The sequence below is a fragment of the Berghia stephanieae genome, chromosome 6 (assembly GCF_034508935.2).
Source record: "Berghia stephanieae isolate SIO BIC M18660-M18661 chromosome 6, UCSD_Bste_1.3, whole genome shotgun sequence".
Lineage (NCBI taxonomy): Eukaryota > Metazoa > Mollusca > Gastropoda > Nudibranchia > Aeolidiidae > Berghia > Berghia stephanieae.
The window spans coordinates 64618050-64635549 of record NC_088365.1 but is presented as its reverse complement, the minus strand read 5'-3'; the positions used below and the strand labels follow the sequence as shown (position 1 = coordinate 64635549).

Below are 17500 nucleotides of genomic sequence, written 5' to 3'. Positions count from 1 at the left end.
AAGCTAAGTATTGGTAACACCGGCTCAGCTCTCTAGTCAATGTCATTTGAATCGTAGTATTTATTTTTAATTAAGCATTGGTTATTATATTTCAATGTCAGTGACCTATTTTATTACAGTTGCATTTATTTATGTTTTCTTAAAATTGTCTTGATTATTATTTTTCAACATCTATACAACCTCAAATAGTATACTGACCTCTGGATTTACAATACTTGGAAAGGAGATGTCAACAATTTTACATCCCGACAAAAATGTTGTTTTTGACTCTACAATGACTGAAACGGGAGTCTTTATGGTGCAGCTTAACGGCTTGTCATTCATTGTTCTTAGGGTTTACTTCCTGATATAGTTTTCAAATTTATTATACTATATTACGGTTTCAAGTTATCCTAAACCTGATACCTTAGTGATAAAATAAGAGAAACTTCCATTTAGGAAACTTTCCTCTTTTCTTTATTATCCTATGGCGTCCCAAGTTACCATTGATATTTATTTTTTCTGAATAGCTTCCCTTGGACCGACTCGGAGTCACGGAAGTTATCGTGAGGTTAGAGAATTTACTCATCGGCAATCGGCACCACAAACTATCAACATGGCTGACTACGATGAACCTATCTCGGACCAAGATAAGGTATTTCTGTCAAAATATTGCATTTTATAAAGGAGTTATTCATAAATGTTTAATAGCATATTATGAATTAAGTTTGAACTTGACATCAGGATAAAATCAAACGTGTTCGCATCGCAAATTTGCTTGTTTCCTAGTTGCTAAACAGGAAGGGGAGTGGCAAGTCAAATGTACGGATTGTGCCCACTTCTTAACTTCCGTGTTTTGACACACAAATATGCAGATGAATTATTGAAATAAGATAATATTTATTATAAAATTGCGCTTTCTGTGGTTTTGAGAGGACAGAGAGCTTTATGAGATGCAAAACACTCCATGATCTTTTTAGTACGGCAAATATGACGATCAAAATGGCAGAAGCAAGAGAGTAAAAGTAAAATGAGAAACTGAAACTCGAATTTGAAACGGGTCCAACCTCCAAATGCAACATAAAACTTAAATCACAAAATGTCATTGAATCGCCACTGTCACTGTCGTTGAGATACTTGTGCGTAAACCATATTCATATAGGTACTCATGCTATGCATTTCTCAGCAGCCAGCAGTGTGATTAAAATTAAGTAGCTGGGTCTGTCACTGTCAGTGAGCTCAGTTCTGATGGAAAGTACTTATTGATAATGATAGTGTCCTATCCAAAGTCCAAAGGGTAACATGCAATAGCAATCGTCCGTTTCACGCTATAGAAATTTGGATAAACTGGGTCTATGGACCTAATGACTCTGAAGGATGACTACACTGCTGGGGCCTTTGTTTAGCTAGAGTATCTAGTAGCAGTATCATATGGCCATGGCTACACCTCAACTGAAATATGTTGACCCGCCATTTATTTAATTCATCCCCCGCTCTCAGGATTGTCTCAAATCATCAGTAAGTCTTGTGACTGACAATGGGGAGGGGGTGGGGGCCTCTATTCTTTAGTATGATTTAGATTATATTTGTGTCAAACAGTGACTTTTTACTTACGGGGTTTTTGATTGGACATTAATTATTAATTCAGCATAATCATAATCATGCTGATCTCTCCCGCTAGAGCAGTATAAGAATCGACAATGCTTCAATCAAACCTTAGTCACTTTGCTGTCACTTCTTGAAAATGATTTGGTTTGCAGTGTTATTACCATTGAAAATTTATAGTTTTTGAGAGTAAATAAATGAGTAGTGTAATATTTTTGGAGTTGAAAGGATTTTATAACCTCAGAGGGTCCTGATGACACAGTTAGTAGAGCACTGACTTTACACGCAAAAGGGACCGAGATTCCCGGTCAAGATTTTTGTTTTCTGATCCCCCTGTTCACCCAGCAATGATTGGGTAGCTGAGTTTGTTAGACTTGTCCGAAAGTACTTTGTGATAGACTAGCATCCTATCCAAAGGTCAGCAAGCAATTACTGTTGTCTGTTTCACGCTATAGAAACCAGGATAAACTCCGGACTTAAAAAAAAAAATTATTTATAACCTCAGTCTGCATGAAAATATAAAAATGGCAATTCTGATTTTTTTTTCTTGGTTTTAATTCTTCATCCATAGGTGAGGATAGCCTCCAACTTTATCCTCCAAGCCCCACCAGGAGAATTTAATGAAGTGTTTAATGGTAAAAATACACTTTTTCGTCAACTTTCCATTATAACTTATAAAATATTGTGTATTTGAATTGTCATAGCATTGGGTTTTTTGTTTGTTTTTGTTTTGTTTTTTGATTAATATTGGTCAAAATGGAATGTCAATGTTAACACTTTTTAAAAGAATCAAAAGTTAAATTTAATGCCTTCTGATACCTAAGAGTTCATTTAAAAGGTATTATCCAGTAACATGGTTATATTATTGGATTACTTTGATGCTCCTGAGTGTGTCCAATAGTAGTAGGATGCAGAATGAGAATGGCAACCTTAAGTTCTAAAGGCACTAATTTACCACTACGCCACGAGCTAGGTCTAGTTCCTACTTAAGCTTAGAGTTTACTTAGTTAATTAAGAATGTGTATATTGATATATATATACGATCTTTTGATGTGTTGAATTGGGAATGTTAGGGCTGGTTTTTATATCAATATTTATTATTACCATGACCTTTTTTTCTCTCTTTTTTTCTCTTCAGCTGTCAGGGTGCTCTTAAACAATGACAACTTGCTCAGAGAGAAGGCTTCAGGGTAATAGTTTTCCTCCTTTTTTTATTTTTTTTTTTCTTTTAAAAATTTTTTTCATGTAACCATTATGATTTTATAAAGATTTTATTACAACAGTACACGTTTTGATCAGCTATGACCCCTCAGGGCCGATAAAAGATTGATAAAAGACAGAAACGGGCGCTTAAATGACCTAAATAGTGTCGAAAGCGCCGTTAAACACCTAAAAACAAAACAAACAAAACAAATTTTTTTTTTGAGGGTTTGACATTTTTGCTTGCGACACATTTAGGTCATTCCAGCACGATTCCATGACTTTCTGACGACTGCAAAATCATCAGGCATCTTTGTTTAAGTTATTCCAATAACAGGAACAGATCTCCCAAGGTGTACGCCATAACAGGGGAATTTGACTATTTCTGGGCCTTTGTACTCAATGCAATACCATTGAATCATAGGCATTTCCGTAATGGCCAAGGCCGGCTGGTAAGATTTGCCTAAGCAAAAATATAGAGATCTGGCAGGTTGGAGACATTGTTCTCCATTTAATATTCAGGGTTTATTTATGTAATGCTGTAATTGTAATTCTGCAGACCTGCCTAGTATTGCGAAAAATTTGTAGAAATACGAATTTTTGGCTCCAGCTACAGAACTGCATTTGCCTTTTTGACTCAAAAAATCTTTTTGAAAATGAACGTTTAGTTCCTCACAACCTATATTCAGGAGTAGGAGGCATTTTTGGATCGTGTCGAGGGCAAATTATTTATTTCTAAAGCTGTTTAAAGTGGATTTTTTTTTTTCCTGGTAATCTACGAATTTTTGAAATTTCACGTAGGCAGCTCTGAATTCTAGGATCGATATCTTGTTTTAGTTTTTTTTATTTTAAAAGCACTATAAGTGTACTTTATGGCTTCAATTAGTTATTGCCTTTTCTCTCTCTTTGTTTTTTTAATCATTGTCTAATTATCTATCCAGAGGACTCCCTTTTCATGGATGTAGACAAAAAAAGTCTCTCTGATCTTGAGCCCTCAACCTAACACAATAGGTGCTGGACAATATTAGTCGAGGGTGTAAACAGCTTATCATAATTATGTCTATAGCATCACACCTTGTAGTGCCCTACTATCATACTAGTCTACAATATAGATGTTTGTGCATGTTTTGTGACTACATTATTATGCGCTAGAATTGGAGGCCTTTTTTAAATTTTTTTTTTTTTTTTTTTTTTTTTTAAGGCCATGCCTGAACACATTTTCACCTCTTGAGGTTGGCATTTCTGGAAAAAATGAGTCCTCATGAGGTCCCAGATTTGAGAATTTTTACCAAGATTAGGGTCATTTAAATCTCTCTGTATTTGAAGGACAAATTTTCTGACCAAAACGTGTCTTTCAAGAGTATGGCAATTAACTGGTTAAAGAAGATGGTTAAATCCATCGGCTCATAAAGTTTTGGTGGACCCAATAATGCCCTTTGCAGAGAAGGGTCTTTAAATATAAATATATGCATAATGATGTGGCAAATCCAAATAAAGAGGGTGACATTTTTAGAGGTTCTGAAAATTTGATCATACTTTTGTTGTCTATATCATTCTCAGGGCTTTTGCTCAATACAATAAAGACCAGTTCACTCCTTGCAAGATCGAAGGCTCAGATTTACCAGCTCTAGTCACAGAACATGGAGACCAGGGTAATGGATCCTTCCTTGACCCCAGGTCCAAACAAACATTCTCTTACGATCATCTACGGAAAGAGAGCCAGGTAGGATCACTTAAATGAAGAAAAACAGTTTTGTTCATTAATTCTAAGGTAGTAGTAGTGTCGTATGGTCTTCACACCTCCAAGTGTGACTCATTCAGCCATTTGATGTAGTCGTCATCAGCTTTGTGGATAGCAGGATAGCCGCCCTCTACGGATGTTGATGGACAGTGAAGTACCACATGGTCGATGTCCTGATTTGGAGCGTTACAGGCTTGGCATGTTGGTGTTGTTATATAGCCCCATTTGTGGAGATTAGATGCTGTTCTACCGTGTTTAGATCGTAGTCTGTTACAGGAGGACCACTGTTTTCTGTTTAGTGTGTAGAAACCTGGGAGTGGTGTTGCTGTAGGGTCTTCGATTAGGTCACTGTTTTTTGGTTTGTTTTTCTCCCATTCAGTTTTCCAGCTATCAGAGAGGTCGAAATGTTCTTTTTTGGATTTGTAAGGTGAAATGTTTTTAAAGAGAAAAATCTAGATTAGATGGTAACAACCTTGGCATCAGCTGCAAGGCATCACAACCCTGCAAAGAGAGCAAAAGGAGCTAAATTTTAACGAGAAATGATGCTGACAGATGGGCTCAATCTCAAATTACCCGGAGAAAAGTGCAATCCTCTTGCCCCCATGCTGATGGTTGCCCTCTAGAGTGGTTCATCTCAATTAAATGTTTGGGGGTTTTCTTGTTTTCTTTTCCTTTTTTTCTTTAAATATATATTGCTTTAACCCTTTTGTACTGTTTTGCTGTTGATATCAAATTAAACTCTGTGGAAAATTTCATTATAGGATTTTACGAAAAATGAAAGATAATGGGATTTTATCATGACTTATTAATATCAAGTTTCCAAATGAAAAACTGTGCTATTTTATTGAAATTTTCTTTGCTTTTGGTAGGTTGGTAATGAAAGTCAATAGATTATTTTTAAAAAGTCTCTATATGTTTTGAGGCATTTATGTTATATAGATTGTGGTCGTAGTATATTTGTAACTAGTGTTGATTTGTTGTGTGTTTTTGTTGTTCTTTTGTTTGTTTGTTTTTTTATAATAAGACTGATTTATGTATTTTGCATAGCCTATCCATGTCTTTGAATAATTTTTATATCGGCTTCAAGTTTTAAGGGCAGGCAAATTTCATATCAGTTCTCCATTCTTATCTTGATCCAGGAATCCCAGCCTGCTGACATTGATCAGAAGGCAGAGCCCTGGCGTAAAGCCATTGAGTCAGCTCTTACCACCTATATCACCTCCCACTACGAGTACGGAGTGACCACAGTCTACGGCAGCAGTACTGACGGCAACATTACCATCATCGCCTGTATCGAAAGTCATTGTTTCCAACCACATAATTTTTGGTATGAAATTCAGCTAAATGGGCGCTTTTCCAATCATTTTCCTATCTGAAGTTCGTACAGCTGATATTGCTTTATAATCGGTGATTTGGCTAATTAACTATTTGTCTTATTTAACTAACATATTTCTATGATTTTAACATTCTCAGTGCACTTCTCACACTCCAGTCAGCCATACAGAACTGATTCCCATTTCATATTTTACAAATAGCTTGTCAGGTGCCCTATTTTTTTTTTTTTTTTTTTTTTTTTTTATTATTTTTTTTTTGTCTTCTGATTCCTTTTTGGATGATTGTGGGTACTCTTTTCTATTAAATTCGTCACTGTCTATCGCCAAATACTACTCATTAACACCTAATTCAAAGGCAAACTTTTTATGCTATATTTAGTTTTAATTAATTAATTTTTAAAAAAATTTTTTTATAGTACTGAATATCATACAACTGTTTCTCAGATGCATCGTGTAAACTGGCTTTATTAGGTATCAGTCTTGTAGATATAAAATTGACAAGAAGTTACAATTGCTATAATATCATCGTGGAGTAACTATAAGAGTTTTTCTTACCCGTTTTATTTTTGCCATGAGTATTGGATCTTAATAGCCTCCCTGTTATGTTGTTTTCTCTTATACTTGTTCCCTATCACCTTCATGTGTCGTTCTATTGTTAAGACTGTATTCATTTGTCACCAAACAAACCCTGATTAAGATTTTGAAGGGGTTTTTGTTTTGTTTTTTTGATCGTAGTATTATGTTTATTATTTTTAAGATGCTAGTATTACATGATATAGAAATGAACTTATACCGTTTTTCTTTGTCCTTGCATGTGACCAGGAATGGCCGGTGGCGTGGCCAGTGGTCTGTTACATTTCCAGAAAGTGGAGGCTCTGCTGAGGTCACGGGTCTTGTGAGAGTCCAGGTATGTCATACATACGTGCGCACTCACACACACACACACACACTTGCATGAACACACAACAGAGTCAGAGAAATACAGGCTAGAGGAAAACAGCTATTGTAAACCCAATAACCTCATCATTCCACAACTAGCATCCTTTCCTGAGGGTGACAAGCAATTGCTACAGTAAATTTACAAACAACAGAGACTGGGATAAAGTACAATACCATCCAGTTTGTCATATGACAGTGACGGACCACTTTCCGAATAGTTCATAGTCATAATTGATGTTCTTTAGTTCTGTAGATGTGTTGTACCATCATACCATCAAGGAGAAATAAATTGAATGAGTTCCTTAACCTAGCAAAATATGGTCATTGTATATCAATTTCTTTTCAAAACATTCAGCATAATTTTACTTGCGCTAGTTAGTACCAAAGTCCTCTTTGGGAAACCATTAAGAAAACCATTGTTGTTTTCAAGTGTTCCCTTTTTTTCGCTCACCTTAATCGTAGGTGCCCCCGACTACCTCAATTTATCAAATTAATGCTATGTTCGCGGGTGGTTGGATGGGAGCATCACCCTTGAATCATATACCTATGATGTTCGCATGGATGTACGATCCGATAGTGATGTCGTTTCTTCTTCTCTTTACTAGCCTATCCTGCTTCTTTGGTTTGTGATTGTATTTTTTTGACAGGGGATATTTTTTTTTCTGTAAATCTTCTGTCTGTTTGTTCTTGGTTATTTATAATTTAGCTTATGATATCTTTAGGTTATGATTTTGATTTACATTTGTACTATTTTTGTTAGATTGCTTGTTTTTTTTGTTTCAGCGGTCTCTCATATAACCTCAATTGTGTTGGAAGAGACCTAAAGCAACAAACAAACAAAAAAAAAAAATGCTATGTTCTATGTTTATAAGTCATTATAATTCATCTTGCTTTATTCTGTCTACTGTAAGTCATTATGATCTATCATTCTTTATTCTATCTACTGTGACTCTGAGTCATTCTAATATATCTTGCTTTATTCTATCTACTGTAAGTCATTCTAATATATCTTGCTTTATTCTCATTATGGGTTAATACTAATATCATTTTTATTCACTTTATAAATTGTCTCTCTTGACAGGTCCATTATTATGAGGATGGTAACGTCCAGCTTGTTAGTTCAAAGGAGATTAAACAGAGCATTAAAGTGCAGGTAATTTCAATTCCAGACCTTTATTTGTCAAAAGATCCATTCACGGGAAGGGGTTACAACGTGTGCTTAAGATTTACAGCTTTACTCTTTCAGCACCATTGGCCACACTGTGCCTGGGTGGGGTTCCTGACCTCCCATAGTGGGCAGGGGGGTTACATACTGTGTCTTCTATCCCCTGTTATCTGTTTTCCAGCATGCTTACTGTCTTTGTCTTGGAATGAGATTACTTGGTTTTGTCGAGGCCCTGGCCGGAATCCTAGCTGGGAGGGAAACAGTCAAATGTATAGTTATTGTTTTGGGAGATGATATTTTTTTCCTCGTAAATCATCTCTCTGTTATGTATTATTAATTTGTTATTTTGAATTTATAATGGAAGCATTTGAGTATATTCCTCTTTGTTGGATTTTGTGCTGTGTCCAGATGAGACTATAGGTGGCCTCAAACTAAGTACTTTGATTGTGTGTTCTTGGAATCTACATCTGATCCCTATTTGTTCCCAGTTCCCCTTTGTCTTCCTTTTTCTTGGGTGCTTCAATTGTAATTCTAGAACTTTTTACTATCCCATTTTCTTCCTTTTTACTGGCGCTGATATAACCTAAATGTGTTGCAAGCGCCGTAAATCCTTAAAAAGACAAACAAAAAATACCACACTGTGCGGCCAGAGCAGAATCTGTTCTACTGGGCAATGGCCGCACAGTGTTTGAAAGGCAAAAACAATAATGTAATCCAATCTGACTTTCAACAAAAGTACTATAAATTGAACCGATGGTATCATTTCTTGTGTCGAATTCGAATGTCGCTTTGTCTTAGCTTGTCATTCTCATGCTGCCTCAATCAGGTGTCCGCCGTTTTGTGATTGAAATGCGAATATGGCCTCAGCGCTGAGAGAGTTAAGATCTGAGTCTGGTTAAGATTTTCGTTTGCAGAGGACGTAGATTTGTTTTTATGTAATAGCCTCTCAAACGTCTTGTCTCAGTTTAAGCAATTCACTGCTTACTGGTGTTCTGTTTTTGGTATTTTCCTTTATTCCCCATTTCTATGAATCTCTTTCAGTTTTTCCTATTTTTAAATTGTATTTTACAATTCCAGAAAATCCATCATTATCATCATAAAGTTGAGCTTTTATATAGCGCAATATCCACTAAACATGCTCAATGCGCTTTACGAGGGATCCCTGACCAACAGCAACACTTAACAATTAGGACGAGACATAGCGCCTGTTAGGCGTTATTACAATTTTTTTCCGACATAGACAATGCTGTTAACGACCAGATACTCAATTTACACCTGAGTACAGTGGGAGGATTTGAGTAAAGGGTCTTTTCCAATGACTCAACTATGCGTCGAGCAAGGCTGGAACCCATGACCTTCCGATCCGAAAGGGAGTGTCATACCACAAGACCACATAGCGGCACATCATCAGAAATCCAAGAAAATTTTCTAAATTTTTTTTTTTGCTGTAAAGTTGGCAATTCTGAGTAAAGAAGTCCCTCAGAGCCATTTGTCTCATTTCTGCAGCGTGATATAAACAATGGCAATAGTTTGCTATCCTTTGGATAGGACACTAATCTTGCAAAGTACTTTCTGTCAGATCTAACACCCAGTTTCCCAATCACTTCTGGGTCGACTTCACCCGTGACTGCATGTCTGGCTAGTGCTCTACCAACAGAGCTATTGGGACTCCCAGTCAGGGTAAAGTTGTAATTAAGTAATGTCTCAATTTGAATCAAGTATCCCATTCCTTTCTTCTTCATTTATTTTTCTTTCTTCCCTTCATTTCACTCATCAAATATCATTGTCGTGTTTCAGAATGAAGCCGAAACTGCTAAAAATTTTGTCCACCTCGTGTCTTCGGCTGAGTCGGATTACCAGAAAGCCCTGTCGGAGAATTACTTGACCATGTCCGACTCCACATTCAAAGCTCTAAGGCGACAGTTGCCAGTCACGAGATCCAAGATAGACTGGAATAAAATACTGGGGTACAAGATTGGAGGGGATCTGAAGAGCAAAGATTCCTACTAGGCTTAAGAATTAGGTTGAAAGCATTTTAAAATTAATTTTATTTTTATTTTTTATTTTTTTATATATAAATTTGTTTCTCTTTTCAGTTCTTTTTTTTTTTTTTTTCGTTATGTTTGATAGGAGTGGAATGAATGAAAAATGAGAAGGAATGGACTGAGTGATGGCTTTTATTTTGAATAATGGAGAAGAATAACCTGATTTAATTTGTTGTTATTTTTTCCCCTTTTTTATCCATTCCCCTGTTTTTTATATATATATATAAATATATAATAATACGAGTTCTCACAGACCTGTCAGTGTTCTAAATATAAAATGACTCAACAGCCATCCGTTTGTCCTTGTGTCCTGACTTCCCTTCAAGGTTGCAGTTTCAGATTTGATATTGACGTTTTGTCAACTAAAACCATGGTAACAAAAAAAAAAAAAAAAAAATATTAGGCATGCTAATGTCAATACTTGTTTAGGTTTTTTAAAAATTTGTTCTCAACATTAGCAGGTTGTCACTTAACAGTTAAAAATCTTTATACACTTGCAATATAGTTTGTTTTTGTTTTGTTTTTTTTGGTAGGGGGGGGGGGGGGGGGGGTCAAAATTTTGAATATAATTAATTATTCAATTGTTTCTAGTGACAGGCCTACACGAATGGCTTATTTTGGAACATTTTAGTCTTTCTATGCATTTTTTGGTAAAAATCTATAAACATTTTTCTTTTTGTATTTCAAAGGTTTTTGGTTAGGTTGGATCTGCTGACGTGTCTGTAGTTATTTGGGAGCTTTAAAAAAAATGTATTTAAAGGTGATGAAGATTTTGTCTTGTCATATTTCATCAGATTGTGAATATTTTCCAGTGTGTGTACGATCAACAAACTGTGTGCATTTCCCTTTCTTTTTTTTCTTTTTTTTTTTTTTTTCATTTTTATTTTAATTTTTAAAAAATATAAGACATGTATATAAAATGTTCTATTTGTTGGGGAGGATAGGAAAATAATTCCATGAATTGATAGATGTCAGTTCTAACTGTTGCCTTTCTTTCTCTGTTTTGAATGTTCTCGGAGAAGTAAATATATCCAGCAAATGGGTAATCCGTACATGTTTTACTGCGTGGTGCGTTTCAATTTTGACAAGGGCTTTGAATGTCTTTCTGTGAGAGGAAATGGGTTTTGGTTCGGAGTGAGTTTTGAATGAAGACAATGGCTTTACATTGTGGCATTCACTAGCTTCGACAAGCAGCATTTTATAACAATAGTGGTAAAGAAAAGATTTTCCATTTTAATCATCGTCGTCCTGTCATCTGTAATGTGTAAACTGTTCATTTAGAATTTAAGACGCATCTTGTTGGTGAAGAGGAGTTTTTATTTCTAGTTCTGTTACTTGACTTTGATGAACTGTGAATTCAGTTTGAAACGAGAAGAGGTACATTTAGAAATGCAACTTGTACTGTAAAAACTTTACTTTTTTCAATTTTGCGCTTTGTTTCATTAAAAAAAATTTGTTTTGTTTTTTTGGTTCTGATTGTTTCTGTTATTTTCTAATTGTTAAACTGATAATAATTAAATTTAGATTGTAATTATTTTATGTACAGAATATAGTCTGTCATATGATTTTTGTTTAGGAGTATATAGCAGCCTGTAATCTTCTGATGCACAAGTGGAAGCAGGCTACATGTAAATTCCATTCGAAAGGCTTGTACGACTAAGAAATGATCAAGGTGCTAGTGGTGCTCGTGTGTATGTACTCCTGTGTTGGTGTATGTGTTCTTAATCATCCCATCGACTAGAAAATGGAACAAAGAGAAGGGGAAATAATCTGAGAATTTATCGATACTTGCTACTTGTTATGCAATATAACCATTTACCTGAAATAATCTTTCGGGTACATAGTGGTATGCAATGTGTACCTTTCTTCTTCCTCTACTCTTCTTCTTCTTCTTCTTCTTCTTCTTCTTCTTCTTCTTCTTCTTCTTCTTCTTCTTCTTCTTCTTCTTCTTCTTCTTCTTCTTCTTCTTCTTCTTCTTCTTTTTTTCTTCTTCTTTTTCTTCTTCTTCTTCTTCTTCTTCTTCTTCTTCTTCTTCTTCTTCTTCTTCTTCTCCTTTTCACTAAAACATGAATCAGCTCATTAATATTTTTTTCAAGCTTTTGAAAAAACACCTAACTTATTAATTGAAATGACGTTATATTTAAGGAGTCTAACAGATCTTTAGGTACAATGTCTTTATTTTAACAAGCACTCTAACAATTACAAGAGGTCTCTACCAAAGTTATACATTTTTGTAGAACCAGTAGATAATATTAAAACTCTTAACCCCTAATACATTAACTTCCATCGTTAACTGATGTTTGAATGATTTTAAAATCAAACTTGATATCGCTACAAATTATACGGGTTAGCCAAGAATATCAAAGGTTATTATAAAAAATAATGGCTACGTGCTTGTGACCCTTGTGTTGAATGGCCTCTTTCTTATGGACAGCGGATGTTGACCCATGGGTGGTCCGATGTGACCCACTGACTCAAACTGGTATTATGTTGGGAGTTAAGTGAAAAAAAAAAAAAAATAAGCCAAAATTGAGAAATGTCAATTTTATTTATTTATTTTATTTTTTGTTGTAGTTCAAGAAATGTTTAACATTTGAAAAGGTGTGTTCAAAATGGTCAAGCAAGGTTGCCAATTTTCCGTATATTTACAGAATTCAGTCCGTTATAAACCATCAGTATCTCCTGCTAGACAAAAAAAAGTAAGTGCATTGTGTCTTTTTATTGGAGTTCATCACTCAGAAAGGGGTCGGTCTATGTTGTTTGCCTAAAAGTTCTGTCAATCTTTGCCTCCTGAATTGGCAACCCTGGTCAAAGCAGAATGAAAAATGCCAAAAATGAAAATGTTAAACACAAGTGCAAGAAATCTCGCGATTATCCGGAATGGACTGTATCACCATTCTCAAAAAATCACCTTAGCTCGACTGGTGATTGAACCTTCTGATTACCTATCAGATTTACCAGCGTCTACTACCTATTTTGTCACCGTTAGAAACTATATTTACCACTTTCACAAAAAAAAAGTGTAAATTTAACCTTAGTTTCAATTTCATAGTTTGGACTTTGTATTCAGTTTTTAGCACCAAATTCCCTCCGATGTAATTGGACTGTGTTCAGTGTTTAGCACCAAATTCCCTCAGATGTAATTGGACTTTGTATTCAGTTTTTAGCACCAAATTCCCTCCGACGTAATACCATTTTGAGGGGAGGTCACAAAAGGATTCTGTTTTTCGCACCGAATGAGAGGCATTGGCTTGTCATCTTTATTTTTCAATTTAAAAAAAAAATTCTTTGTTTTTTTTTTTGTTGTTCAAATTAAATTCTGAGGTAGAATAATAATGAGATGCTGCTGGTTATGGGATACAAATCATATGCAACGTGCACTAATGTGTTCCTTTATCATGTTATAGTATATTATTATAATAATATCATATAATATAATATTTATTGTGTATGCGTGTTGTTGTTATTGTCGTTGTTGTTGTTTGTGTTACCGAAAGTGTAATTTGCAAGATTATTGATAAATGCTATCGTCTTTAATAATTAAAATATGAATAATGAATAAATAAAATTGTGATTTTGTTTTAATTTTTTCTTTTAATTTTTTTTTTTTTTTTTTTTTGTATGTCTAGTGTTTCGACCTGGACGGAGTCTTTGACCTCCCATGGTGGACAGGAGGTCACGCTGAGTCTTCTATCCCCTTATCTCTTTTTTTCCGAGCTGCTTCTGTCTTTGTCTTGGAATGGGATTACTTAGTTTTGTCCAAGCCCTGGCTGGAGTCATTGACTGGGAGGGAACAGCCAAATGTATAGTTATAGTTTTGGGAGATGATATTTTTTCCTTGTAAATCATCTCTCTGTTATGTATTCTGTCAACATTTGAGTGTTCATCTTAGTGTGATCCTGTGCTGGTGTCTGGGTCACTGGGTGAGACTTTTAGGTGATCTCAAACTAAGTGCATTGATGGTATGCTCTTGGAATCTACATCTGTTCCCTGTTTGAACCAATTCCCCTTTGTCTTGGGTGCTTTGATTGTAAATATAGAATATTTTGACTATTTCATTTTCTTCTTTTAACTGCGATGATATGACCAAAATGTGTCGCAAACGCCGTAAACCCCTGGATGGGATTTTTACGTGATCTCAAACTAGGAAAAATGATAGTATGCTCTTGGAATCTACATCTGTTCCATATTTGAACCATTCCCCTTTATCTTAAAAATTTGGCCAGAAAACTTGTCCTTCAAATATCGATCGATTTAAATGACACTCATCTTGGCAAAAACTATAAAACCTGGGACTTCGCGAGATCTTCCATCAAGTCTAAGGTTTGAGAATTTTTGCCAAGATGATGGTCATTAAACTCGATCGATATAAGGACTGGTTTTCTGGCCAATTTTTTTGCACACCTTCCTTTCCATAATACGACAGCTAACTGGTTTATACCAGCAATGCTGCTTCTTGTTTGTTTGTTTTTTTCCTAATTTTTTCTTTCGTTTTTTTGGGGTTTTTTTTGTTTTTTTTGTTTTTTTGACGTTGTTTGGGTTTGCTTGTTTGATTTTTGTTGGGCCTTTTTTTTTTTAGTTTAGGGGGAGAGGTTGGAGTTTGTTTTGTTTTTGTGTTTTTTTGGTTGGGGGGGGGGGGGGGGGGGGGGGAGGGGAGTTGTTTTTTCTTCTTTAGCAACATCTCAGTATACGTACAAAGCACCTTTGTTTAAAAGACAGGAATCTCAGATTTAAGTATTTTGAAAAGTCGAGAATCATTTTGATAAATCGATTATTTCATTATATTTCAGTAAAGAATATAAAATGGCTAAATGGAAGGAAAGACGTTTTGCAATCGTGCGGCAGAAATGTAGGCTGATGGTTCCCGGTCGACGTGTACATATATACAGGTCTGATCATCCGAACGCAATTATGGGCCTAGTTTAATATTGTTGTAATGGACAATATTTTTCGTCATTTTTTTTTCAGATTTCCATTACAACAATGAGCCCGTATTGAATTCGGTTATCAGACCTGCAAATATGCGCACGTTGTTATCAGCGATTCAAATATATCAAAGCAGAGACCGGTGTACGATAAAAAAAATCTGACGAAAAAGTCTCTAAGACAAAGTAGAAAAATATAAGAAAAAGAAACATCCCCCCAAAACCTCAGGGTGCCTCGACTGGATGGGGAGCCAGATTGATATTTTATTTTCTTGTACCTTTCTTTCTTACTTTGTCTGGTGTGTTCCTTTGTTGTTGTTTATTCTGGGGTTTTTGTTTTGTTTTTGTGGGGTTTTTTTGTTGTTGGTTTTTTGGGTTTGTTTTTTTTTTTGGGGGGGGGGGTGTTTTCTTTTTTGTTGTTGTTTGTTTGTTGTGTTTAATTTTGTTGTTGTTGTCTTTGTTTTTTATAATAATAATGATATGTATAATTAATAGTAATAATTTATGTAATTATTATTATATTATTTATTATTATATATTATTATTATTATATTATATATTATTATTATTATTATTATTATTATTATATTATTATTATTATTATTATTATTATTATTATTATTATTATTATCATTATTATATTATTATTATTATTATTATCATTATTATTATTATTATTATTATTATTATTATTATCATCATATTATCATTATTATTATTATTATTATTATTATTATTTATTATTATTATTATTATTATTATTATTATTATTATCATCTTTCATTCATAGTTATTATTATTATTATTATTATTATATTATTATTATTTATATTATATTATTATCATTATTATTATCATTATTATTATTATTATTATTATTTTATTATTATTATTATCATCATCATCATCATAGTTATTATTATTATTATTATTATCATCATCATCATCATAGTTATTATTATTATTATTATTATTATTATTATTATTATTATTATTATTATTATTATTATTATTATAATTTTGTATTTTCTTTTTTCTGTGTCTGGCACTGTCTCATACACACCTCTATTTATTGTTATCTTACACCAGTGACTGCTCCCTAATGTGTCATTTTAATCTACATACATATCACATCTGATAGTTCCACCTAGATAGGCTATTGGGAGTGGTCAATTTGACCACCAGCCTTGTCCCTTTGGACATCGATGGGAAAGTAGCCATCTGACCACTTGACCAGGCGGAGATTGAGTAACGGTGACCGGTCAGCAACAGACAGCAGCAGCAGAAGTCAAAGAAATCATCTCGGGGTTGGGTAGACGTCTGCGTCAACCCACGCGCTCTCTGATTGGTGGATCGGCATTCACGTCAGGATTGTGATTGGCTGATTAGATTTGTGTCCTGTTTGAGAAAGATATCTTAGAGCTTCTGTTCTTTTTGCACGGAGATACCAGAGGCAGCATCATCGACCGCTCTTAGGATTTGATTCGAGTTTCGTTGAAAATATATTATATTTACATACATATAGATCAAAGGTTTGTGGTTCTCATTTAAAGCTTGTAAAAAGAAAGACAATCCACGTATTTATTTATTTATTTATTTATTTATTTATTTATTTATTCATTTTTTAAATTTATATATCTATCTACCTATATCTATATCTAGCTATACATTTATTTATTTATTTATTTAGTTAGCTAGTTAGTTATTTCCTCTATAAATAAATACGGACAACCTTTTCAAGACATTAATATAAATTATGTTCGAATCAAAGATAAAGTTGCTGTGGGTTTTTTGTTGTTTTTTTTTTTTTTTTTTTTTTTTATTAGATATACGTCAAAAAAAAACAAAAGCAACAATCAATCCAAATTAACTAATTCTAATAAAATGGACATCAAACTAAATTTTCTTCATTCTTAGTTCTTCCTTCTTATCCTTTGATATGTAAAATTGCAATTTAGTTATATAACGTATGTCCTAAATTACAGATCTGTTGTTGTTATGAAAATACTCTCAAACCAACGCAAAATTTTCTCCATTACAACAATATCAAAACGAGCCCCATAATTGAGTCCGGTGATCAGATCTGCAAATATGTGCACGTCGGTACTAACCTCAGTATACTTATTAAAGGTCTTATAATCCTAAATTGTTGTGGGGCCCATTGGTGTAGTGGAAACACCTTTCAAAATGACGCAAAATGTTGATTACTACAATCATTTCAAAACAAGCCTATAAAAGCGTTCGGTTATCACAACAGCTAAAGAACGTTCACCTTGGATCTGTTGAATCTTCAAGAATTTTATTTTTTTTTTTACTTTTCATTTTCATGCATTTCTCTCATCATTATTCGTGGTAGATCCGTTCGGTAAGAATGAAAAAAAAAACCACAAAAATAAATAGATAAAAGACACAACAAAAATAAGTTCTAGAGTAATCTTACAATTATACCTAGTAATGATGATGATGATGAGGAGGAGGAGGAGGATGAGGAGGAGGGGGATGATGATTCGGAGGCGAAGGAGGAGGAGAAGGAGAGGATGATGATCTTGATGATGATGATGATGATT

The 17500-nt window shown here is 34.2% G+C and overlaps 3 protein-coding genes across 5 annotated transcripts in view; 2 read left to right on the top strand and 1 right to left on the bottom strand.

The window, feature by feature from the left end:
• LOC144975453 (nicolin-1-like) overlaps nt 1-533 on the bottom strand; it is a 25799-nt gene extending 25266 nt beyond the window's left edge. The window contains exon 1 of one of the 2 annotated variants that reach the window (XM_078919530.1): nt 199-533. In XM_078919530.1, coding sequence (XP_078775656.1) covers nt 199-324 — 126 coding nt within the window. In that variant the 5' untranslated portion in view covers nt 325-533. The remainder of the gene's footprint in view (nt 1-198) is intronic. The other variant, XM_078919531.1, reaches the window with a different exon arrangement.
• Nucleotides 1-10405, top strand: part of LOC144975452 (F-actin-capping protein subunit alpha-2-like) — a 10637-nt gene extending 232 nt beyond the window's left edge. For both annotated transcript variants that reach the window (XM_078919528.1, XM_078919529.1), the window contains exons 2-9: nt 510-634; nt 2156-2219; nt 2723-2774; nt 4345-4507; nt 5665-5852; nt 6682-6766; nt 7880-7951; nt 9761-10405. In XM_078919528.1, coding sequence (XP_078775654.1) covers nt 596-634; nt 2156-2219; nt 2723-2774; nt 4345-4507; nt 5665-5852; nt 6682-6766; nt 7880-7951; nt 9761-9973 — 876 coding nt within the window. In that variant the 5' untranslated portion in view covers nt 510-595 and the 3' untranslated portion in view covers nt 9974-10405. The remainder of the gene's footprint in view (nt 1-509; nt 635-2155; nt 2220-2722; nt 2775-4344; nt 4508-5664; nt 5853-6681; nt 6767-7879; nt 7952-9760) is intronic.
• Nucleotides 10406-16353: 5948 nt separating this feature from the next.
• LOC144975451 (uncharacterized) overlaps nt 16354-17500 on the top strand; it is a 9397-nt gene continuing 8250 nt past the window's right edge. The window contains exon 1 of the mRNA XM_078919527.1: nt 16354-16465. The gene's annotated coding sequence lies outside the window, so the exon portion shown is untranslated. The remainder of the gene's footprint in view (nt 16466-17500) is intronic.